A 27,366-nucleotide genomic window follows, 5' to 3' on the forward strand; every position below is an offset into this window, starting at 1 on the left:
ACAGGATTCATTAAGTTTGTAAAGCAGGTGTCTGAGTAGCAACAAACATCCTCATCTGATCACACGAGCAGATGGTGCCTCATAGCGAGAGAAGGAAGCAGGGAAGGGAAAAGGGGGGGTAACGCAGTGAAAGAGCAATCAAATGACTCCCACCGGGGAGTTCCCCTCTACTCTCTCTCCTCATCGCACCCCGCATCTCGCTCACTTCCTCCCCCTCAAGGCGAAGCTATCTGTCCCTGCCCACTTCTGCTGACGCATAAGCACTGCACACCCTTACTCATACCCGCACGCACGCACGCACGCACGCACGCACGCACGCGCGCACGCACACGCACACACACACACACAGACATGTTGGGGGGCAGGGGCATATTACACGTTACACTGCATATATTTTCAGACATATGGTACCACTGCTGAACTGAATGAACTGAATGTGATATCATACCACTTCAAATTCGATCAGGTGTATATGTTTTCGTGGATGCTACTACATTTCCATTTTTATAATTTATATACAGTAATTTTCAATATATATTTTTTAAGCCGCACCACTGTCAACATCTAAAATAAAGAAAAAGAAAAAGATACAACTAACACCAGCTAATTAAAAATATATATACAAATGGGCACATGCTGACTTTGAGGGGAAAAGGCCCCTTGGGCACGTGTTTGCCTAAACAAACACCAGTGGTAGTGCAAGTCAGTTAGCTGTCAGTCTCCAAGACTGACACTTCAACATTCTGCAAAAACAAGACACTGCAAAGGTCAAACGGCTACATACACACTCCCCTCACACTATACCATTAGCAAATGAACACGAAATGAACACGAAGGAGCAGATCACCACCGAGAAAGACAGGGGGATGATGGAGCTGGAAATGAAATGTGAGGGAGAGCAAGATGGAGTATGGGAGACAGACGAGGGAATACTGGCAGGGGAGCGTGAAAGAACGAGGGATGGAACAGAAATAAAGAGCCGACCAGAAAGTGGGAGGGAATCAGACAAAGTGTGACTCAGTCTGGCTATAAGGCTGGCAACATTGACAGGTGATAACCAGACGCACAGAAAGAAAGAGAGAAAGAAAGAAAGAAAGAAAGAAAGAAAGAAAGAAAGAAAGAAAGAAAGAGAAAGGAAAGGAAAGGAAAGGAAAGGGGAGGAAAGGAAAGGAAAGGAAAGGAGGAAAGGAAAGGAAAGGAAAGGAAAGGAAAGGAAAGGAAAGAAAAGAAAAGAAAAGAAAAGAAAAGAAAAGAAAAGAAAAGAAAAGAAAGGGGCACAGGTCTCCACCACGATAAGAGCTTTTTTGGAAAAATGTTAAGTGGCATTTCTTCCTCAGCCTAGTGGGAATATGTGTGCACAGTTTCACCACGACTGGGCGCTGTGTTCATGATTTGCAGCATTTTGTACAAAACGGGCCACTCCTAAAATCTTAGCCAATCAGGATGGAATATGAGAAATCAAACAGACCCGTCTTGATCACATGACTATAGAGATCATGTGTACCGATTTGCGTGAGATTTGGATCAAATCTGAAGGAGTAATATCAAAAAATGGGTTTTACATAAGTCGGCCTCCTGGTGGCGCTATAAGCAGCTGTGAAAAATGCAGGTGAAAGGCTTTTCCTTGGCATCTAGGGAGTGTGCAGACAAAGTTTTACACAGATCGGTGCAGTAATAGGTAAAAACATGAATGGGCCAGTTATAGTGCCACCATGAAGCTGGCAAAATGTTCCTGAAATTGCACTGTATGTTCATGATTTGAGGCATTTTGTTCAAAACGGACCAATCCTGCAAACCTTTGAAGGCTTAGCCAATGTGGATGGATTATGGGGAAGCGGACAGGTCCGTGTTGATCACATAACATGAAGATAGTGTATACCGATTTGCGTGATGTATGGATAAAATGTGTACGAGTAACAAAGACATGCATTTAGAAAAAATCTGCCTCATGGTAGCGCTATAACAGGCTGTTCTATAACTGGAGATTCGTCGTTGGCATCCAGGGAGTGTGTGTGCACAGTTCGGCATCGGCCGGGCCAACGGTGGCGGAGATGAGCTGTACGTATGTACATAGACGGACGGACAGACACAGTGCAAAACATACTCTCGCCATGCCTTCGGCCTGGTGGAAACGAAAATTGAACAGAGAAGGAAGGAGGAGAAGAAAGTATCTACAGGATTCTGAGAAGCATGTGGACTGGATATACACCTCTGACAATACGGTAACTAACGAGGGGGTGTCATCAATCGAACGTGACAGTGGTGACTCCGTCCACCGACCAGCCTTCTGGTTTGATCTGTCTCCGTGTTATGACAACACCGCCCTGACACCAGCCATAATAAGTTGATACTGGCAGATGTACTACTGTGGGCCTGGTGCATGGTACACACAGCCACAGAAGAAATATCTTAAGACACAAGCTTTTTAGGCCCTCAGGCTGTATTTCACACTCCACTGCATTGGACTGGCGGCTCAATTCCCATCGTAAATCTGCTGGTTTCTGGAGCGAAACAAAACCAACCGAAAATCTACATGCAAATGTCTTGTTTCTTGTTATTTACGGAGCGTGCCTGTTGCAAAAGCATGTACAAACATGCATTTAATCTCTCCCCTTGTGCACAGAAAGGCATCTCTTTCATCCGCAGATTCACTGTGTTACTTATTAACCACACTAAAGAGCAGGAAGAGTGAAAGCCAGGCTTTGTGTCCAAATTAACAGTATATCCTTAATTACAGATGTGATATAATCAACTGACAAGGCCTCACTATAGCTGCAGAGGGACAATAGAAAAACTGTTCTTTTTTTTCTCTGCCCACTGAGATTCAGAAAAGAGAGAAAGCGAGAGCAATTAAGCCTCTCTCCCTATGGACTGTTATGTGTCTGTGGCTGTGTGCTCACTGTGCAGGCGGAGTTCACTAAGGTGACACTGCAAACTCTGCAGCAACTTCAACACTAGCTAATTGGTTTACAGGTAACCCTGTGTACACTTTCTGCAATTATGTCACAGGTCAAAAGTGACGTGTGTTGTTTTTTTAATAAACCGTGACAATTAATGAATTGTTTAGCCGTGGAATCCAGGGATTACCATAACTGTTTATAGCAATAAAAACAACTAATAGCAATTAGACCATTTATAGTTGCGGCACGAGCAGCTGTTCAGAGGTTTATTTGCCAAACATGAAGAATTTATAGTACAGCAAATAAAAGCTCTTAGAAATGATATTGTTAGAAATACATGAATGCTCAGATCTGTTATATCCTGATAACAGACAGCTTCAGTCTGACAGCCTCCACTTGATTTTACCAAACAGTTGAGACGAATAACCATATAAGTATAAATCATGGATAAGGGGTCAGGAGTCAGGACAGATAGGCCTTTTTGGGGAGGGGTCAGAAAAAAATCATGGCCTTATACCGTATGGTTATTCATCTCAACTGCTCAATTAGTATATATCAACTGGGTACCAGTCCTCTCAGAAAACGTTTTAGTTTTGACTAATGCACGTTTACATTACTGAAATATGAGGTACACTTCGAGCAACACACACCTAGAGGGCCTGGAGTTTAGATCCCATAGCCTGGGGGACATTGGGCTGAACGTGGTGTTGTTCTGACTGATCCAGTCTGTGTTCCAGACAGTGAGGCACAGGCGGAGCTCCGGACAAGTACTGAATACAAACCATTTTAGTGAACTGTACGATATTTCTATAATATACAAGTAAGACGCGCGAACGCGGGAAGCGAACGCAGCTCGTAAATTGCAAAAACAACAATTAGAATAAATTACGTAATTTTTTAAGGTTTTTTTTAAGTTATCTTTTTTAAGTTTGTTTTTAAGTTAAGTTTTTTTTAAGTTAAGTTTTGTGTGTGTGCGTTTTCCTTTTTAAGTTTTTTTTTTAAGTTAATTTTTTTTTTTACTTAAGTTTTTTTTAAGTTAAGTTGTGTGTGTGCGCGTGCGTTTTTCCTTTTTTTTTTTTTTTAAGTTAAGTTTTTTTTAAGTTAAGTTTTGTGTGTGTGCGTTTTCCTTTAAGTTTTTTTTTTAAGTTAAGTTTTTTTTTTACTTACGTTTTTTTTAAGTTAAGTTTTGTGTGCGTGTGTGTGCGGGTGTGTGTGTGTGTGTGTGCGTGCGTGCGTGTGTGTGTGTGCGTGCATGTGTGTGTGTGTTTTTGTGTGTGATACAGCTGCGCCCTCTGGTGGTGGGCGGGTGGTGTTACAGCGTGACACACACACACACAGACACACAGACACACAGACACACAGACAGGATCTGCTGGGTCTCATAGTAAATGCTCACTGCGTTCGCAACTACTGTATGATATTACTCCTCACCAGTCACCGCTGCTGTCAGCGCTTGTTTGTGCAGTTTGACAACAGCTTGACTACCATCCGTGCAGGGTGTTGATTAGACCTATACCCCTCCTTGGATAAGTGCTTTTTCGGACGGGATAAACTGCCTTTTCAAAACACACTGCATACCAGAGAGAAGAAGTCTACTGAGTGGAGTGGGCAGAGTCTATGGTCTAGATTAAGGAAGATTAAGGATGATATCCTATAATAAGTGCTGTTGACAAAAGATCATGAAAATAAAAGTAAACAACACAACAACTTGTACTTGTTTTATGCTATCAGAAACAATTAACACGATTGTTGCTACTAGTCACTTGACATATTACATTTGGAAGTGATATTAGTTTCACTGTAAAATAGAGTGCTAATAAAGAAGCTATAACATGCATTTTAGATTTGTTTTTAATATTTATTATGATATTGTTTATGTCCCTCCCTGTTTTCTAATGGTTTGAGCCACTCTGATATAACCAGCTGTCCTTGTCATTAGATGCCACATAGAAAAACAGTCTAAGTCCACACTATTGATCCATAATGTATAAATGATAGATAAGGGTTCAGGACAACGAGGCCTTTTCGTGGAGGGGTCAGAATGAAATTTGTTCACGAAAGTTTTTCGTCTGTGGTACTCGTTTATTTCTGGACTTTGACGCAGTTTTAGCCGCAGTACTACCACAATGTCAATGATTATAAATTGAATACCCAGGACCTGAATGGAAACAAGACCACAAGGACTTTATTCGGTGATACCATTGGACGTCTGTTTGACTGTACCCTGTACTACTGATTACATTTCTGTTTGACTGTACCCTGTACTACTGATTACATTTCTGTTTGACTGTACCCTGTACTGATTACCTTTCTGTTTGACTGTACCCTGTACTGATTACATTTCTGTTTGACTGTACCCTGTACTGATTACCTTTCTGTTTGACTGTACCCTGTACTGATTACATTTCTGTTTGACTGTACCCTGTACTGATTACATTTCTATTTGACTGTACCCTGTACTGATTACATTTCTGTTTGACTGTACCCTGTACTGATTACATTTCTGTTTGACTGTACCCTGTACTGATTACATTTCTGTTTGACTGTACCCTGTACCGATTACATTTATGTTTGACTGTACCCTGTACAGATTACAATTCTGTTTGACTGTACCCTGTACCGATTACATTTCTGTTTGACTGTACCCTGTACCGATTACATTTATGTTTGACTGTACCCTGTACAGATTACAATTCTGTTTGACTGTACCCTGTACTGATTACATTTCTGTTTGACTGTACCCTGTACTGATTGTCTCCACCAGGCCGAAGGCATGGGGAGAGAGTATGTTTTGCACTCCGTCCGTCCGTCCGTGTGTCCGTGTGTCCGTCCGTCCGTCCGTCTGTGAACAGCTAATCTCCGGCATCGTTAACCCGGTCGATGCCAAATTTCGCACACACACTCCCTGGATGCCAACAATGAATTTCCAGAACGGCCTGTTATAGCGCCACCAGGAGGCCGCTTTGTGCAAAACAAGTTTTTGGACAGTACACCTACAGATTTTGTCCAAACATCAAGCAAATTGGTACACAGTCTCTCTAGAGCCATTCAACGAAACGGGTCTTTCAGATTTCTCAGACTCCATCCTGATTGGCTAAGATTGTCTTCCAAAGTTCGCAGGAGTGCTCAGTTTCAAACAAAATGCTGCAAATCATGAACACATCGTGTGATTTCCGTGAAATTGCGCACGCACAATCCCACTAGGCCGAGGAAGAAATGCCATGTGAACATTTTCAACTCAGCCTCATGGTGGCGCTATAACTGGCCGAAAAGTGTTTTTACCTCCAACTGCACGGATTTGTGGATAACTTTGTATGCCAACTCCCTAGAGGCCAAGGAAAAACCTTTGCCTGGAATTTTTCACATCTGCTCTTGATAGCGCCACCAGGAGGCCAACATATGTAAAACACATTTTCTTATATTACTCCTTCAGATGTTATCCAAATTTCACACAAATCAGTACACATGCTCTCCATAGTCATGTGATCAAGACGGGTTTGTTTGATTTCTCATAATCCACCTTCATTGCCTACGATTGGCTTCTAAACTTTTCAGGAGTAGCCCGCTTTGTACCCGTTTTGTACAAATCGCCACAACTACTTAACGCAGCGTCCGATTGCGGTGAAACTGTGCATGCATATTCCCACTGGGCTGAGGAAGAAATGCCAGTTTTCAAATCAGCCTCATGGTGGCGCTACAACAGGCAAAGCCGTGTCTCTCTCACACACACACACACACACACACACACACACACACACACACACACACACACACACACACACACACACACACACACACACACACACACACACACACACACACACACACACACACACACACACACACACACACACACACACACACACACACACACACACTCCTGGTGGAGACCTGTGCCCATAAGGGCACTTTTTCTAGTTACATTTATGTTTGACTGTACCCTGTACCGATTACATTTATGTTTGACTGTACCCTGTACAGATTACAATTCTGTTTGACTGTACCCTGTACTGATTACATTTCTGTTTGACTGTACCCTGTACTGATTACATTTCAGTTTGACTGTACCCTGTACCGATTACATTTATGTTTGACTGTACCCTGTACAGATTACAATTCTGTTTGACTGTACCCTGTACTGATTACATTTCTGTTTGACTGTACCCTGTACAGATTACATGTCTGTTTGACTGTACCCTGTACTGATTACATTTCTGCCAATAAAGTATTCAATCAATCAATCAATCCTGAGGTGGGGGGCGCTGTGTATGTGTTACATATCTCTGCTGTCCGGAGGAAACCTCATAACTCGGAATCAATTTGGTATAATGGTAATAGAGATATTGTAAAAGTTGTCACTGTATTAATCCCAAAGTTTTTTTTTTAAGGTTTGGACTTTATTCCCAATAGGAATAAAGTCTGCTGTTCTACAGTATATGGCTATGGGCTGTGGCAATACTTTTAAAAAAAAAGGGAAAAAAAAGAACGAAAAATAACTAAAATAGTTTCCATTTTTTGGAACCATGAACTTTAGTTCAAAATGTTGAATTATGAACTGAACTAGTTCATTTTTTAAATTTTGAACTGTAAACTGAACTAGTTAAAAAAATGTGAACTTTCCCAACACTGGCGAATGACATGTGGGTCTTGCAAACACTGAATACACCCACATAGTAATGCAGCATATTAACCTCTCGAGTATATGTACTGTATGTATGTGTATAATTATATTTTAATTATATATCTACCTATAAATGCACCAAGTCTCTGTACGTACGTATGTACATCATGTGTACATCTGTAATTCACGTAACTCGAGAACCGTTCGCCCCACCGACTTCAAATGAGAGAGAGAGGGGGGGGGGGGGGGGGGGGGGGGAGGAAGGGAGCTGCCTTCCAGACAATAAGGACAGGAGCCTGATAACTAAAGGCTCTGCCTTCCAATCATTCGACTCTTGGAGCTTTCAGAAACCACAAGAGAACCTGCGTGCTGCATATGGAGCGTGTGGTGTTCTAGCAGGGTTATGAGGCACATGAGCTCTCTAAGATACTGTAGATATGGTGCCTGACCATTAAGGGCTTTGTATGTTAGGAGGAGGATTTTAAATTCTATTCTGGATCCCTGGAGAGATGATGATCTCTTCTTCTAGTTCCCAGGAGTACACGCATAGCAGGTTTCTGGACCAGCTGCACAGTCTTTAGTTTACAGACCTATCAGAGCAACGTTAAAATAATGAGTTGCAATGATACAGGCTGAAATTAACGCATGCCTGGACTTGTTTTATTTATCTCCACCAGATCATGCATTCTGGTCAGGAGAGACAGAGGGAGAGAGAAAGGGAATTCATCTAAATTACCGTAGCAGTATAGCCTTCACTTTATTACTTATATAGAAGGGGCCTGAGGCATGTTGTGAACCTGACTTCTTTATCTGTCTCTGCTTGTGGGTGATGTCCACGAATGACGCAAAATAATGTGACTGACGGGCACGCTTTAATGCACTCAACACGACTACGACACACCATCCACAAACACAACTACACAACACAATAAAGCACTAACACAACACCAAAAGAACACCAACTAAGTAACACAAACACAACAGAACACCAACACAACACAAATACACATCAACACAATACCATTACAACATCAACACAATTATACAACAACAACAACAACAAATATACACCAAAACAACTAAAAAATGGTAAAAATGGTGCATTTATATAGCGCCTTTATCCAAGGCGCTTTACATAGATTGTGCATTACATTCACCCATTCACACACACATTCATACACCGATTGCAGCGGAAGACATGCAAGGTACCAACCAGCACATCGGGAGCAATTTGGGGTTCAGTGTCTTGCCCAAGGACACTTCGACATGTAGACAGGAGGAGCCGGGATTTGAACCGCCGACCCATGGATCATTGGACAACCTGCTCTACCTCCTGAGCCACAGTCGCCCCCAACTCTGGTTTTAGGCCATGCAGCAATCTAGGACATTTACATGCACATGCGCATGCGCATGCGCATAAAGAAACCGGCATGTGCGTACGGGCCTGCACCAGTGAATATATCAAAACACACTATGGGTGTAGCCTCATTTCTACAGTACGTACAGGCTTCTAACTCAAGTCAAAATGCAAGTTTGTGACCACTTAAAGGAGAATTCCATGCTAGAAGGCTTTCTTACCTTTCTTTGTAGTTGTTGCGTCCCCACCAAAGAGGTCCAGGTGTTTTTTTGTGCAAAAACTCCTTATTGGCTATTTCCCCTACCATAAGCCCTCAATGAATTGCATTGAATTGAATGGGGCTATGGGGTGTTGTGCTAATTCGCTTATTTCCATCGAAATAAGTAGTAAAGTGTGCCGCTTGGGATATTATTTACATTATGAAGAGAGGATACATACAAAAAAATAATAATGGAGCGATGGAAATAAGCGAATTAGCACAACACCCCATAGCCCCATTCAATTCAATTCAATTCATTTAGGGCTTATGGTAGGGGAAATGGCCAATAAGGAGGTTTTGCACAAAATAACACCTGGACCTCTTTGGTGGGGACGTAACAACTACAAATAAAGGTAAGAAAGCCTTCTAGCATGGAATTCTCCTTTAAATGTGATACTCGGCTAGATTCACTAGCAGTTTTCTCTCACCTCTGGTATGAGAACACAGAGCGCTTATACTGATTTGATTTAACCAGACAATACATTTCAATTCCATTTTCTTTGCACTACTGCACATTGCCATTACTACAGCTAAGCTAGTGTCATTAGGCAGGAGGAGAGGAGAGTTGTGCTCTTTATGGGTAAGGGAACAATTGCTTTGTTTCAGTACAGTGTTGTAAGTTAGTGAAGGAATGTGCAAAGGCATCTAATGTAACAGCAGCACCTTGGAGACAATGGTATAGGAGAGAGAGGCAATATGATTTATGTCTGTGCGTTGAGAATGGTCTGCAGCGAGTTGGAGTCTTCCTATAACGGACTAAAGTTGTACCCACCATATAAGTGCAGTTCAGAAAGTGGGGTCTTACTTTTTGCACTTGTGCAATGTTCAAACGCCCAGTTCATTAGGATTCCAGGGCTAATTTGGAGTCTGATTTTAATACTGTAACAAATTCCATTTCCAGGATTTCATATCATTTCAAATAGGGCATCATGATTATTGTGAGATTGGGTCATTGTAATCCCTTTCACTGTGTAATGGAGTTTCTGCTGTGAGAGCTTGCCAGCAGCCGAAAGACCCCGACACGTCTTGTTTATCTTGCTATAGACTCTATAGAGCATGTTTAAAAAGAGCTGTGCTCAAAGTAGGCCATTTTTCAGTTTACCTTCATTTTCCACATGGTGGACCACAAATGCAAGTCTCAATAAAATGCTGTACGGTGTTTTCAATTTCAATCTGATGGAAACTCACTTTTCTGACAGCTTATCATATTTTGGCCTTGAAACTCTTTATGCAGGACTGGAGGTCGATGCATAAGATATATATATTTTATAGTTTATGCATATTGCATACAGGTACCTCTGTGAAACGAGTCTGAGAGCCAATCTTGCACAAATCATGCCTCGATTCATATGTGAAAAGTGGTAAACAAAACAAGCCAAACTTGAAGCCAATTTGGTTTTTAATGCCATTACTAAAAGTGATAGCAAATAGCTTTGGGCAGATCATTTGAAGCTGCACTCTCAAAATGTTACAATTTGTATTCACTGTCTCCTCAGAACAGCTAGGTGAAGGTTTGTGCATGACCTGATGAGTGCTAAGGAACAACAATGAAGTACTCATATTAACCATTTAACCCCTCTATACTTGACCTGAGTTTTTTTTTTATTCTTTATTTACCCAGGGAAGTAGCTGAGCACAGGTGCTCATTTTCAGCAACGCCCTGCACATAGAAACACACAGACAGACACACACACACACACATTAAAACCTGTGAGCTGACCAGTACAACCACAGTCTTATACTGTTGGCCACTAAGCAGCTCCAGGGGGAGCAGTTGGGGGTTCAGACAGTGCCTTGCTCAGGTGCACTTCAGCGGTGTTGGGTGAGTGATGACAATCACTTCCCCACCCAGATTTTTCCTGCCCGTCCGAGGAATCGAACCGGCAACCTTTCGGCAACAAGGGCGCTCCTCTAACCCTTAGGCCACCGCTGCCCCAAGGCCTGCACTTGTTTCCTTCTACCCCAAATCTCTTTTGTGACGTGTTGTAAGCTTGTAGATTTTTTATTTTGGGCAAATGTTCCACCCAGACTAGAGGGTTAAAATGGTTACACAGCATGTAATAATAATAATAATAATAATACAACAAAACAACCTTACACTCTACTTTGCCTTGATCACATACATTTGCTCGTACATTAAAGTGTAGCGTAGCCTATCCCTGTTTTAATTACAAAGTGAAGACTCAAATTATGTTTCAGAGCAAATAGCTTGAGGCGGATCATTTGAAGCTGCACTCTCAATGCACTCTCCTAATGCAAAGTGCAACGCTTACAATTCTAAAATGTTTAGTTCTTTCTTCAGAATAGTTGGAGGTTGACGTCTGACACATGGTGGGTGCTAAGGGACACCAATAAAACCGCTGGGGGGATGCTGTGGGCGTGTTCTCTCCTCCGTGTCATCGGTGCCCATACCCTGGGTCGGGTAACTCGGTTTGGCGAAAGGGCCTTTCTGTGTGGAGTCTCCCCTTGTCCCCTAGGGCAGGGAAACTCAAATAGCTGAACATGTGGGCCACATTATGAAAATGGCAAGGGGCAAGGGGCCAGTTGATAAAATGACAACATTAATGTTACTTTTTATTTGCCTTATTTCCACATGACGTATGAAAAAACAAGTGCAATGTGCATTATTTTATGGCTTGCACCATTTTCTCTCTTTTGAATAATTCTGTGCAATTAGCACATTCAACACAAACGGCTGTTTCCATAAAACAAACTAACATAGGCTACTTCTGTATAAGTAGAATCATGAATAGGCCTATTTAATTTATGCAACAGGCGGAGAAGAGAGAGAGCGAGAACATGTGTTTGTGGCTCAAACTTTGTCTAATATTGTTTTAGAGCAGTGGTTCTCAAACATTTTCATGCCAAGAGCAAAGGACCCCCAATATTTTTTCAATCTACAAAAATAATCCCAAAACCGTTTATAAACAGATTTGGCAACACTGGCCAGAAAGGACCAGTGTTGCTTCTTTTTGGCTTATTTTGTAAAGACCTGGTTGCTTGTTTCTGCCGAGAGCTGCTGGCAACACTTCTGGCTTCTAGCTTGTGGACATGAACGTGCTGCTCGTCGACTCATCTGTTCTGTGTCAGTCCCAGCTCTGTGACTGGGAGATGGGACTGTGGATAGTCTGGATAGAACTTTCTGTTACAGTTAAATCCATATAAAAGTACCTAAGTATCGCGACTGTGACCGCAAGTTTGAAACTTTTGTGGTTATAATGAGGCACAGCTGTTTACAATGCGATGCAAAAATAACAGCGGAGGTTTTGCTTTTGGTCTGGATGAATTGCACTGGTCTCTCAAGCGCTTTTTTTGGAGTGGAACGTACGACAAGTAATGTAAATGGAAGGCAGTTACTAGATATTACTCCACTGGAGTAAACATCCTAACAAGGGGTCTGAGAAGGTAGTGCATTGCAAAGGGGGCTTTGATAATGTTAAACAGAGGCGTGTTTGTCAACCCAGATATTTCATGGTGCTGCTGTATCGATACAGCAGCCTTTCTAGAGAGAAAAAAACCCACCACTAGCCCACATTAAACTAAAGACGTTTTCAAGACGTTTTGGCCATTATCTCTGGAACGGGAGGTCCAATCTGCTCAGTTTAAAGTGTGTTGGATACGTGACAATCAGGACATTAAGCACATTGGATTGACGGGCCAGTCAAAATCGCACCCAGTCAAAGTATCACTATTCACTGCCCTAGGGTAGGTACCCTCACAAATAACATGCAGTAATCCTTGTCTCTAAACTACCTCCCCCTGGCCAGCCGGGGCGCCTGATGGAGGGGAAAGGAACTGGAATACGTCCTACCGGGGAAACTCCCCATGCCAGGTGAAAAGAAGCGGCTTGGACGCTCATGCATTGAAGGAAGCATGAGGTCAGTCCGTTGCTCTCCCCAGGTTGGAAGAGGGAGTGTAGGTGTAGGGGTGCGGCCACATAAAAAACACTTCCTGTTCACCTTTTTGAAAAAAATCTTCCTCCTAGTATAATCTTAGTTCAGTCAGACAACTCACGAATAGATTTAACCAATATTTATTATAGAATGAGAATACAAGTGTGCATATGATATTAGACTTGGCGTTCGGCTCTGCTGCATTTTCTCCCTGCTCGGCGCGATTAAACATCATCGTAAAACATTAAGAGCAGGGAGATAGATATACAATAAAACCCCCATGGGGAGCATAAATAACAGAGCCCACCGGTGGTGCTGGGGTGTGAGCAAACATCACATAACAACCAGGAACCATATGCAGAGGAAGGCAGGAAGAGCATGCAGACTGGTGAGCCGAAGTAGCCCGCCCAATTGGTCAGCCGACTGCCACATCAGCGAATGACGTGTGGGACTTGCACACGCTTATACACCCACATAGTAATGCAGCATGTTAACCCCTTGAGTATAGTATGCGCCTTTGAGCATGGCATGAACCCCCTCGAGTATGTCTGCCTGAACTAACTCTGCAGGCTACGCATCATTACCTGATGAACATATTTTTTTAGCACAAAAAATTAATGGACACTACAAACTCTGACTCCCTAATGAAAGCATGTGGCTGTATTGTTCCACAATAGATGCATTCTGGACATGATCACACACAACCTTCCACTCTACTTATACTGCTATGCCCCTACTGTTTCACATAAAGGGAAACTTCACCCTTTTTGCAATATGTTAATGACGAGATTTAGAACACTTTCCTGGGGGTCTTTATGTGTGTAATTTGTGGTTTTAGATATTTTAGATTTTAGCAGTGAGCCCAGTGTCTCTGATGTCATCGACACTGGGCTCACTTACTTCCTGGACTACATGTTGTCTCAGTAAGACAGCCCTCCCCCTATCCACAAGGAGGAGCAGTGCACCACAGCATTATGGGAAATGTAGTCCAGGAAGAAAGTGAGCCCAGTGTCGATGACATCCCCTGAATTTAGCACGAGGAAACCCCCGAAAATTATTTTCTTTAATTATATGAAATTATTTGATGTGAATGGGGTTTTATCTGATAAAATATACTTACTGGCAAAGAATGTCACATGGCAGAATGTTTTTTCAAAGCCATTGGAAGTCAGTAACAACAAGAGATTAGTTGTGAAGTTGGATGAAATGAATATTCACTTTTCATCTTCAAAATGCCTAAAAACAATAAAAAACGTGCAAGGAAATCTCCGACATGAGGTGATAATTAGATTTCTCACATTGAAAGTGCTGAAACGGTGCTATAAACCGACAAACGAAAATGGGGTTTGATAGGAAACACTTTCCCAGATTAGAGTGCTCCAATTCACAGTTTTCCTTCTCATGCACTTGTTCATCTCGCAATGATTAAGATAATTACTGTAGGAACCATATTATGTACCCATTCCGGGTAAGGATCAAATTCTGCCAGACCCTCTCTTCAACTAGTCTCTACCTCCAATAGTGGAGTTTAAAGCAATTTATTGTTAGTATTACCCGGTATGCAGACTAAAGCTTGAGCACAGGCTTGCATTAAACCACCCCTATAATTCATTATAAAGTCCTTTTCAACAATACTGTATTTTTCCTCACATCACTAGCAAAAGCTTGTGTCCAAAAATCAGGTGAACTTGATCTCTCTCTCTCTGCCTCTTCTGTTAGTGACAATTGACCAAACGTGACCTTTTGAAGTTAATTAATTGCATGAGCAGCTCATTAAGAGTAATGCTGAATTTCATGCATTAATTTGATGACAGTGTCCCTGCCACATCCATCATAATTTGAAAGTCACAGACTGTGACAAAGAGGCCCACACTTCGAGGCGTGGACATGCATAAGTAGCTGGTGCGAGCACAATCGTTTGTCATTTAACAACATTCCAATTATGATTAACTGTGCCCGCGCTGCCTCTTTGTTCTCTCCACCAAACCAATACAAACAAGGTCTTCGGGCAAGTCGCTCGCAGTAGGCTAATCACTTTTGTTTAGCTGATTTTGGCTCATAGTCATCTTTTAAAACCATAATGTCCTCCGACTGGAGTTGGGACCATCATTGTAAGACTGTGAACGCGGTGGCGGTGGCTCAGGGGTAGAGTGCCTGGATGGTAACCGCAAGGTTGCCAGTTCGAACCCGGGCTCCCCCAGAGTTACTGTCTAAGTGTCCTTGAGCAAGACACTGAACCCCTAATTGCTCCCGATGTGCTGGTTGGTGCCTTGCATGGTTTCCGCTGCCATTGGTGTATGAATGGGTGAATGTAATGCACAATCTATGTAAAGCGCCTTGGATAAAGGCGCTATATAAATGCACCATATAAGAATACTCATTTCTTTGTTCTTCGTGTCCACCTACAGTGAAGCCAACGTGGCATGTGCTGAAAACAGGCGGTTAGTGAAATGGTTTTATCTGACAAATGTGCATCCTCTTACCACTTAAAAGTTGTAGTGAAATGAAAAATATGTTTTTCACACTTTTAGACCATATCCGTGGTCATCATATGGGCATACCTAACAATGGATGCCAAAAAATGGGCAAATTCTCATTCTGTGTGTTTTTATATCAAAAGTCCATAAAAAAAAAGATTACTTCCTGAAAACGAAAACGTGCTGCGTAATGACGTGTAGAGATACACATCAATAAAAGCCAATAAAAATGAAGCTCACCAGTTTTATTCCCATGCTTCGTTGTCCTATTCCACAGCTGGTTTTGATTAAACTACTCCGTTTTTAATCTTCTAAACTTAATCATCACGCTATAATATGTATATAGGTTGTGTATAGGTTAGAAATAATCCGCTGGTCCCTGTCTCTCTTTCTCAATGTTTACAAACGAAATTCAGGTGCAGGAAGTCACAGACTTTGAGACCCTATAGCCTTGAGGGAGGCGACGCTCTGATTGGTTCAGAAACTTCAGAGCCATCGTTTCAGGGTGAAACTTCAAAGTAAAAGGCCCACCATTTCCGTTTCCCTACACCTTTAATACTTTCAGCGCCATTGCCGAAAACCTTTGTCAATTGAAGCCTAATTTTGATACTAACACTTAATGCTATTGCCGAAGCCCTTCGGCAATTGCGCTTTTATAGTGCGTTCGATTGCTCGAGCCAAAATGCTACTCACGTTAGCCGGTTAGCTAGCTGTGTTGTTAGCACAGCACTGGATCGCCCATCTTAGATCGTCGTCGCCATAATAATCCATTCTATCCATTTATTTCAATCGCCTGTATCTCCTATTCCTTGTCCCAGATGGCATTTTGGTCAAAACAGCGTTTCTTTGACAGCACAGAGCTCCGGTCTGGATTCACAATGTAAACAAGGCCGGCCCAGCTCAGTGTAAATTCCTAACATAGGACTACTGCAAAATAAGAGCTCAAATTAAAAAAATGCTGGTGTGAATTAGATCCTATTTTTTCAATAAATGATAGCGCTGAAAGGGTTAAAGTTGTAGTGAAATAAAAAATATGTTTTTCACACTTTTAGACCATATCCGTGGTCATCATATGGGCATACCTGACAATGGATGCCAAAAAATGGGCAAATTCTCATTTCTGTGTGTTTTTATATCAAAAGTCCATACAAATTCAAAGAATGATGCATGTCAAACTGGGGATCCTTGAAATTAAACGGGTTGAGAATCACTGCTAGAGCCGTAAAAATCTTCTCTTATGGGGGTCCCTGGAATATCTCTTCAAATGGGGGTCCGCGGGATAATTAGTGTCAATTCGGGGGTCCTTGACATGAAAAGGTTTGGGAACCACTGTCCTAGGGCTCATACTCCTTTTTTCCCTGTACACAATCTCTTCAGCAACAATAGCAGATTGACAAGCTCACAATATGAGCTTGTAGATCTGGTATTTCTTTTGTGCAAAATATTACCCCCAGAATAAGGATGCAAAGTGTTCATGTGGTTAATTGCGTGCAGGCACTGCCTTCCTGTTCATAGATCCCAGTGGTCTTGTCGAAGCGTATTTGTGACAGAAAGATTCACAGCACAGCTGTTGCAAAACATGCCTGCGTGCAGCCTTCTCCATTTCCCTTTGTTACTCCCGAGGCAGTCGGCGAGGCACATCCAACATTCCAGACACGGAACCTCACCCGGGCTTCCATCCAATCTATCAGAAATGGCTCCCTCTAGGCAGAGATGGATTTAGCTGTGTTTCGACTTTCGACCGTTTCAAATGAAACGGGCCCCCGAGCCACCAGGGGTCCCCGTGGGCAGTTTCTTTAGATATATTTCTAGTATTTGGACAGTTCGAAGTATGTCTGTTCGAATAAATGACATTCTGTCCATCGACTCGATTTCAGGCAGACTGATGACAGATTTTGGGGTACGAGTTTTGACCGATATAAAAGTGCTACATTTTCTATACAATTTCTATGAAAACATAGACACGCCCATAACAGGGATGCCATTTTGAGAGTTGTTGAAAACATTGCCTGCATAATTTCGATACCAATGTTGTCGCAAGAGTCAAATAATGGCTGCTATATCAGACAGACCGATATATCGGTACTCTATACTGTATACTGTCATCGTTTGACCAGATTGTAGCGAGCCGGCCTGTGCTGTGCTGTACTGTACTGTACCGTACCGTACCGTACCGTACCGTACTGTACTGTACTGTACTGTACTGTACTGTGCTGCACTGAACCTGGTGAAATTGAGAGCCATTCAATGCTGCCAGTGAGGCACTGGCGGTTTAGCCAGCAAAGCAAAGCTAATATTCAGCCATTGTTTAATTTGTTTACCTCAGTAACTATGTGTGACATACAAACCAGAGTCGCATGTACAAATTGCTTAGTCAGAACATAACAGCACTGTCACAGGCCTAAACTGCACAACACACAAGCTCACAGGGGAAACACAACAATTATGATTTAATTTAAAGTACTTCATGGAGTGTGGGTGAGGGGAGGCCCCACAACAGTCCAAGGGTCTAAAAATCCTTAAATCCGCCCTTCCTCTATAGTCTGTGATCTCCGATAGCTTCTCCTTTCTGGTTCGTTCTGCAGACAGTTGGAAGAGCCACTGTTGTGCCGTTGCATTCTCCTTCTCTATCTTCCCTTGTCAAAAAGCTGAACCTCAGCAGCGGGCATGACTCAATGGAGCGCTGTACTTTCTAATGACACGAGAGTGGAGGCTGAGTCAATCTGACCTGACAGTCTAGCATAAATCACGGCCCTTCAATGTTTTAACCCATTCTGGGCGGGAACCCCTATTGGTGTTTTAAGCATTATGTTATACTTTGAAAAAATGCTATTGAAAAATAGCAGATCTACAAGCTCATAGCGCGGCACTGAGTGCCACGCCACAAGCTTGTAGGTCTGCTATTTTTTTTAACGTGAAAATGTAGTGCAAATCTTTGAATATATATTCTTTCAGAGCCAACGTTTTTAACTCAAATCTTTGCTTCTGGGGTGGTCCCTGGAACAACATATTTTCAGATGGGGGTCGGCGGCATATTACATATAATCTTTGGGGTCCTTGACATGAAATATTGAGAACCACTGATATAGAAACATGATGTTTTTCAGAAAAAATGACATTTTAAAAAGACATTTTTTAAATATCGACGTCAGGCCTAAATGTTTTAAGTTGCTTTGAGGAGTGTCAACAGATCCACAGGAGGAATATTAGGCTGTGCTGCAGGTACTGCAGGGACTCTGCCTCGGAGAACTTATGGTATACTACAGGGCGTCGACCTCCGGGCTGTGTGAGGCTATACTCTTGACTGAATCACCAGGCTTATTTCAGCATCACTGGCAGAATCCTGCAGTTAAAATTTGTGACTCGTGACCAGGGACCCACCACCACCAGCCCAAAGGCAGTTTTAGTGAGGTGATCTGGGGTGGATGTCTAATGATTAAGGTTCCCTTGGCGGGGTCTTTATTACACTCAAAGTTAAATTAACACTCAGGATTTTACACTGTAAAAGATAGAAAAGTGCCTGATATAATAGTAAATGCCATTAAATGCGTCCTCCAGAACTAGCTATCTCTCTGGTTTTCATTCAAGTTGTTTACGGCCTTGTGAGTGGCAAGAGGTTAATGTGGAGTGCACCTATGCACTGCATTTAGATGCTAATCTTAGCGTCAGTCTTTCTACTTGAACGGGCCAAACAACTAAAGGTTGTAAAGGTTCTGAATTTAAATAATTACCTTTTTTTTCTCTCGCCAACACATTCAAAAAACAAATTACATGAGACAATGCAGACAAAAAATAAATACATTAGGAAGCGGGACATCTTCACAAAATCTAAATATGAAATGCTGCCTCATGGAAATGAACATTTTGGCAAAAAGCTTAGCTTAGACATTAAACCACTTAAACCCTCTATAGTCTTAGTGAAACAGACCTGAATTGCAACTGTACTTGGACCTCTTTTTTCCATCTCTGCCAAAATCTCTAAGCCAAAAAATAGCTGTTCTACTGTATAAGCGCAGACGTTGTGAGCTTGTATATCCAGTATATGTCCAGTTTAATAAATATATACATCCCTCCAAGACCACTACGCTCTCAGGATGCTGGAAAACTCACAGTCACAACACACAATAAAATAACGGTTGGGGGCAGAGCTTTCACACACCGTGCCGTGCCCCCTGTCTCTGGAACGCTCTCCCTCAGGATGTCAGAAATGCACACTCCCTGGACATATTTAAGTCAAGGCTAAAAACACACCTTTTTTCTATGCACTACGGTTCCGCCTATAGTTTTAATCTGTATGATTCATACAGCTATGCACATTTTACCATGTTTTACTATGTTTTTTATTGCTGTGCTATTTGTGTCTTTGATTTGTTTTTTGTTTTTTGATGTATTAATGCTGTAAAGTGCAGAGACCCCATGGGGTGATTTTGTACTATAAATAAAATAAACTGAAACTGAACTGAAACTATATCTGCTATTTCTGGATAATGTCCCCCCAAGAGTATGGATGCTGGGTTTCAAGTGGTTAAAGACGGGATCAGGCTGAGAGTCTCTGCGTCTCTGTAAAAAACAACATTCAGCTCCCCTTGCATTTCCTTTTCCCATCAGAGACTACAGTACTATATATACAGTATATACTGAGCTGTTCCACTTGGATCCTTGCATCTAAATTATCTAATTCCAATGGCATTTGACTCCTCGGCTCCTGCCACGCCACACACAAAGACAGAATGAATTCCATTAATTTAAATAATGTGCGGCTATTAGTTATATTAAAGATAGGCAGTGTTTGAACTCCCAGAGCTCACTTTTTCAGCTCCAGGCACTTTTCTCCAATATTGGCTACTGTTCAGGAGAGAGCGAGAGTGAGAGAGAGAGAGCGAGAGCGAGAGAGAGAGCGAGAGAGGAAAAGAGAGGGCACAGTTTAATCAAAAGTGAGAGATCTAACCCATTTAGGCCTGACGTCGCAATAAGAAAAATGTTCGCTCTGAAAGAATATATATTCAAAGATTTGTGCCGCATTTTCACGATTTTTCAAAAATAGCAGACCTACAAGTTCACTCGGTGGCGTGCTATGAGCTTGTAGATCTGCTATTTTTCAATAGCTAAAGTATAACATAATGCTTAGTTAAAAACACCAGCCCAAAATGGGCTAAACACGAGGGAGTGTGGATGTAAGATGATTTCTACTGATGATCAAGACGCTGCGGAGGGGAGCGTGGTGTGAGATTCTGGTCCATTCTATGAACTGGTAGCTCTGCTATCTCACTACTGGAGGGCATGGGAGAGAATGCAATAGAGGGGCTGCATCATGCTGCCGGTTTATCTGTCTGTCAATGTCACGTCTCTTCAGGATCATGGTTCAAGGCGAATGGGAAAGGATGAAGCGAGGAGGAGGGATGAGGAACTGGTACATTGCTGAGAGGGTGCTGGTAGGTCAAAGGAGCCTGTGCTGAGATTCTTGCGGGTGGATATTGAGCTCCTCTGTGACTTGAAGGATGTAAAACAGTGCAGTGTATCAAGCTAATGGGTCTTGGACAACAGAGGAAAACAGAGCCAGGGTTCTCAGCTAGTAGGATAAGGGTGGTGAGGAGGGGAGCTGCAGGTCAACTGCACACAGACGCTGTGCTGCTTCTGAATTGTTGGGATCTACAAATGCATGGTGCGTGCTTAGATTCCAACAATATGTCTGCTATTCCGACAATAAGTCTGTGTTACTGGAAATGCACACACACACGCACGCACACACACAGTACACACACAGTACACACACACACGCACACATGCACACGCACACACACACACACACGCGCGCGCACACACACACACACACACACGCACGCGCGCACGCACACCCACACACACACACACACACACACACACACACACACACGCGCGCACACACACACACACACACACGCGCACACACACACACACGCGCAAGCACACCCGCACACAATTGCACCTGGTAAAATATTACTAACTACTATAGATCCCTGACCTACATTTGAGAATTGCACTTTTTACTTTCAGACTTTGCCTTCAAAATGGCAAAAATAAGTACACAATGAGCACCTGTGGGTAAGGGCATCGGACCATAGATTCCACGGATGCCAGATTTTTTTTTTCTTCTTTTTTTTTGCAGTGCAGATCTCAGATGAATTTCTTTCAATCTTTCAAAATTGCAACCACCCACAGGCATAGAGCGCTCCAGCTGGCAGGCAATTCTGAGGAGAACAGATTCTATAGGGAAGCAGTCAGAGAGAGTGAAAGAAGCTCATTCTGTTGATTAAATTTAGTTGATTTAGCTGCTTGGCTTGCAGGGTGACTAGAAGCTCGCAAATTATCAATTTTAAATGGCTGGATCTTTACTGAGGCAGTTCGTGTCGGCCACAGATTGGATTAATTTCTGTACCGTAGCACAAAAATGTAGATGGATTGCAAGTCCTTGAGAAAACCTCTGGTCATCTCACTGATTTAACACTGTTTATCACAATTGCTTAGTGTTTTTATTAAAGTAGTCACGGTGTCCATATGTTTAGTTCACGTGCTAATACATAGTCGGTTCCGTCGTCGATAACGTTTCAACAATTCACAGATTGCCACATGCACTCGTATTTATCATGGCACTGTGCACAGGTATACCTGACGAAGGCCCCTGAGGCCCAAACGGTGTATTGTTTTCCACTCTGTTGTGTTTTGGGAGCTTTTAACCCATTTCAACCTGAGAAAAGATTTAACAAATGCCTTCTAAATCCTGACCGTTTTCTGAAAACCCCTATATGTTTCTATGTCAAGGACCCCCAGAATTATCTGTATTTGGCCACGGACCCCCATCTGAAAATATGTTGTTTCAGGGACCCCCCCCCCCCCAGAAGCTAATATTTGAGTTAAAAATATTCACCGTGAAAGAATATATTCAAAGATTTGCGCCACATTTTCACAATTTTTCAAAAATAGCAGACCTACAAGTTTATAGCTGTAGATCTGCTATTTTTCAACAGCTAAAGCATAACATAATGCTTAAAACACCAAAAGGGGTTCCCGCCCAAAACGTATTAAAACGGTGTGCGGATCTCCCCTTTCCTCTTTCACTGTGCACGGCCTCGCATGAGACCACATTGAAAATGAAGGCATGAAAATGAAGCACATGAACCATGTAGATGAAGTGTGACTGTACTTACTCGTACACTTTCAGGTGGTAACACTGGCTGCCAAGAAACAGAAATTCCCAGTCTGGTCCATAGTCTATGGTCAGCCTCCTCTTTAGGTCACTAGGACAGACAGAAAACAAATATACTGAAATGTAAGCACACCGTGGGTTCATTTGAATGACTTACTACTGCTTATAACATTTTACAAATGATTTCCAAAAAGTAAAAGTGTGCAGTATTTAACCTAAAAAGGGTTTCCCCCTATGTACTGTAGCTCACTAATGCCCTGGCAGCAGCAACAATGTCTGCACTTTAATTACTTTGGCTTAATATACTTTCATAACTCACTTAAGGACATTGAGTGTTATGCTTACACCGGATTTTACTTTGAATGAAAAGACTATATACATTTTATATTAAAAAATAAACTTAAAAAGTAAAATAGTATTAATATAACCAGAAAAGTGTGCTCCTCAGAGCACAGGTCTCCGCCAGGCCAGGTTGCCTACCCAAGGCCCGCACATTTTGGAAGGCAGTCTTAGCCAATGGGAATAGGATCTGGAAAATCAGACGCATCTTGATCACGTGCAAAGTTTCAAAGTCAGTCAGTCAGTCAGTCAGTCACGCGCACGGGCACACGCACACGCACATACACGGATAGGGGGCCTCCGGCCTGGCGTAGACAATACAAAAATATATAATAATGACAAAAATGAAATAGTAAAAGATGTCAAAGAACAAACAAGTCCAGCAAAGTGAGAAATTGGTAATTGTACAACTTTTAGACGGAGGTTGTAGAGCGGAGACCATTTGTCACCATGTAAAACCCTTTCATCACTCAAAACAGCCTATAATTTAACTATATTAAAGTATAAAGTACCGACAGAGAGAAATGATCAATGAGCTGTCAACACTGTCCCGCTAGTGGACAGAGTGCTAGAGTGAGAAGATAGCCCCTACCAATGCTCTATAACACCTACAGTAGCTACAACTGCCTCTATTTCATTCTATTATCTATTATCTATTCAATGTCACAGTGAGAGAAAGTACGCACATTTCAGATATACCAAAACATTCAGAATATTGAAGGGGTTAGGGATCCTCAGTTGGAGAAAGGTTTATGAGACAGACAGACAGACAGACAGACAGACAGACAGACAGACAGACAGACAGACAGACAGACAGACAGACAGACAGAGACAGAGACAGAGACAGACAGACAGACAGACAGACAGACAGACAGACAGACAGACAGAGACACAGACAGACAGACAGACAGACAGACAGACAGACAGACAGACAGACAGACAGACAGACAGACAGACAGACAGACAGACAGACAGACAGAGCATGTGAGAGATAGAAAATCACATTTGTGGTTGGTTAACAAGGGCTACACAATGAATGGCAGGGCAAAACATTGCTTATCTCATAGCCTACCCTTAGTCTTATTTTGTCACAAAGACGACAAAACAGCATTTTGATAAATGCACATGGTGGCCATGTTCTGACCTGCTGAATTGCTTCCACGGCAAGCTCGGACATGGTGACAACTCAGCACAAGGTGCCACTTAGCTTGTGCTGACTGCTCTGATATTCGCCCTAGGGCTGATATTGATACTGTATGAAATAATTCATACATATACAAACTGTGTTCAATACTCTGTGTGAGAGATGCTGTGTCATGTCCATGCTCCGAGTCTGAACTATACTAACACAATCATTCCCAGGATTCCTTCAAAATAGGAAAGGAAAGACATGGCCGCTTTTTACTCTGAGATGTGTATTAGCCAATAAGCTTAAAGGCCAAAGGGATAGAGATAACCTGATGTATTAGTAAGGACATGAATAATTCTGTAAACATCTACAACTAAACATACAACTGTATATAAAGACTTTAGCTCTCGAGACGAGAAGGAGGACTGGTGGTAGAGCGGAGTGAACATCACAGAGAGATACTGTAGACAGAGCTGGTGGTCTGGAGCTGGTGGTCTGGGACTGGGACACCTTTCTGGGGTCCAGTAATCGCATTCTGTCATTTTACCACTCCCCTCACGAAGAACGAAATGCTATGTGTGATAAATAACACACAATATAACGCTATTATAATCGAAGACTGACCAATGGACTGTCTTTTTTGTTTGCCGTTATGGACGTCGTCGTATAATACTTTAATAATCTTCAGATGATGCTTGGCTATGCTGACGGAGGGGGAACTTGTGTCTTTGAGTGACTGGCTCATCGGGGCTGCTTGTTGATGAGGGGCTCCTCTTGGGCCCATTGCTATGCAGTGCTACCAATTATCAGTGCCGGCCAGAGCAGCTTTCCTCACTAATCACATATAAGGGAACTGAGCCCTATCTCTCAGTGAGCTAGCGCTGGCCGTTCATCTCCATATTTATAATGCAGAATTGCTAATGGGGTTAACAACTGGTTGGGGAGGAGGGCAGGTTCCTTTTCATACTGATTAGGCAGTGTAGAGCGGAGGGTACTGTATGTGAAAGGGTCATGTTGCGCACGCACCAGATAGCACTTTTTAGATAGCATTTGCAACAGACTTATAGCAAGTCATGTAGACAGCACAATAATTGCATTGTATATAGTCATAGCACTTCATAGTACATATGTATAGCATAGTATAGTATATACGTATGTATAGTTTATATGTTTAGTGTCATTATATAGATATGTTCTAGTTACGTTCTTAGCTTACGCATGTTTCATGATAAATGCATTTTATATGTGATGTATCCCCATGCTTTTTTGTTCTTGCCTAATGTCAAGGCTAAATGCCTAAATTGTAATTGTAATTGTAAATGTAAATGTAAATGTAAATGTAAATGTAAATTGTAAATTGCACCAGTGTTGATTTCGTCGACTAAAACTAAGACGAAAGATGTTCGTCGACTACCCTTTTCCACTGATGAAAACTAAACGGAAACTGAATGAATGAACTAAGCTATGACGACTAAAACTAAGACTAAATATTTTGACAATTTTGTCGACAAATAAAAACTAGACTAAAATGTTAGGAAGGGACTAGTGGACAAGAGATCAAGTATAAGTCATTTTACACTTGGTTGCATGCTGAAAATAGCCGATCTACAAGCACACAACGCGTCGCAGTGTGACGCGTTGAGAGCTTGTAGATCGGCAATTTTCAGCAAGTGCAAAATCAGTCATTACGACGGCATCAAAGCTCGCCAAAACACATTTTAGTTGACTAAATCAACTGTAGATTTAGTCGACTAAAATCTTATGACATTTAGTTGACTAAAACTAGACTAACAATAAAACATTCCAGGTGACTAAAATGTGACTAAAACTAAATGAAAACTATTCAAGAGACTACGACTAAAACTAAAATCTAAATTTGCTGCCAAAAACAACACTGGCGCGCACGCAAGCGTTTGGATCAACATCCTTGGAAAGTGGCCTCTCACACAGACAGGCCAAAGAAATGAAACACAGGGTAAGAAAATAGGGAGACATTAACCCATTTTGACCTGAGATCAGATTCTAAAAATATCTTCTACATCCTGACAGTTTTCTGAAAAAGCTATGTTTAAAAAATAGACCTCGCTATGAGCGCTATGAGCTTGTAGATCTGCTATTTTTCAATAGCTAAAGCATAACATAATGCTAACACCAAAAGGGGTTCCCGCCCAAAATGGGTTAATGACACATTGGTCTATGGAATACACATATAACCAGTACCTGTACCCCACGTAGGGTCAGAGAGAGAGAGAGAGAGAGAGAGAGAGAGAGAGAGAGAGAGAGAGAGAGAGAGAGAGAGAGAGAGAGAGAGAGAGAGAGAGAGGGGAAAGAAAGAGAAAATGGCCATATATTCTTGGGCTCCATCATGCATAGATGATAGATAGGGAGGCACATGAGTAATTTGACCAGGAGCAATGGAGGCAAGGTGGCAAATGAAAATATAGAGCAACTGGAGGCAGCTCTTTTTTTTCTGCTTGTGCTCATGCAGGCTTATAGGGGTGGGGGCGTGGGGGGGGGCTTGACCTTTCAGTAACTGCTATCTCTGCGGTTGTCTCATATCTCTCCCCTCCTGTAATGGACAGTTTGCAGGCCTCAAGGCTGCAGTAGTACTTACCAGCCTATTGCTGGCTGGCACTGAGCTCTGTGCAAACGTGTGAGGGAGAGCAAAGGCTTGTAAAATAGGAAACCTCACCCTATGCTTCTTTTTTTTTTATCTGTCCTCAGTAGAAAATGTAAAAAAAAAAAAAAAGAATAAGAAGAAAAAAAGAATAAGAAATAAAAGGGAAAGTCAAACTAACCCGGGAATCATTTAAGTCTACAGAATCATATGGCACTTTGATAATGGACAATTTGGTGGATGGATATTAACCCATTTTGACCTGAGATCAGATTCTAAAAATGTCTTCTACATCCTGACAGTTTTCTGAAAAAGCTATGTTTCTATGTCAGTCGTCAAGTCATTTTTCAAAAATAGCAGACCTACAAGCTCGTAGCGCGCCACTCGAGCTTGTAGATCTGCTATTTTTCAATAGCTAAAGCATAACATAATGCTAACACCAAAAGGGGTTCCCACCCAAAATGGGTTAAGCACACTACCCTCGCAGTGTGACAGAATGTCACTTTATTCCCGCTTGAACAAAATAATAACGCTGTATATTTGTCAGCCACTTTGTTACACACCTGTGTTGAGAACTTGTCACGGAAAAAG

The 27,366-nt window shown here is 42.1% G+C and overlaps 1 protein-coding gene across 3 annotated transcripts in view; it reads right to left on the reverse strand.

Annotated features, from left to right (window-relative positions):
* The window catches only part of LOC306914465 (glucosidase 2 subunit beta-like), a 227,131-nt gene that overhangs the window by 41,364 nt on the left and 158,401 nt on the right, over positions 1 to 27,366 (reverse strand). For all 3 annotated transcript variants that reach the window (XM_079491499.1, XM_079491498.1, XM_079491500.1), the window contains exon 12: positions 22,692 to 22,781. In XM_079491499.1, the coding sequence (XP_079347625.1) occupies positions 22,692 to 22,781 (90 nt within the window). The remainder of the gene's footprint in view (positions 1 to 22,691; positions 22,782 to 27,366) is intronic.

Source organism: Electrona antarctica (genome assembly GCF_951216825.1).
Source record: "Electrona antarctica genome assembly, chromosome: 21".
NCBI lineage: Eukaryota > Metazoa > Chordata > Actinopteri > Myctophiformes > Myctophidae > Electrona > Electrona antarctica.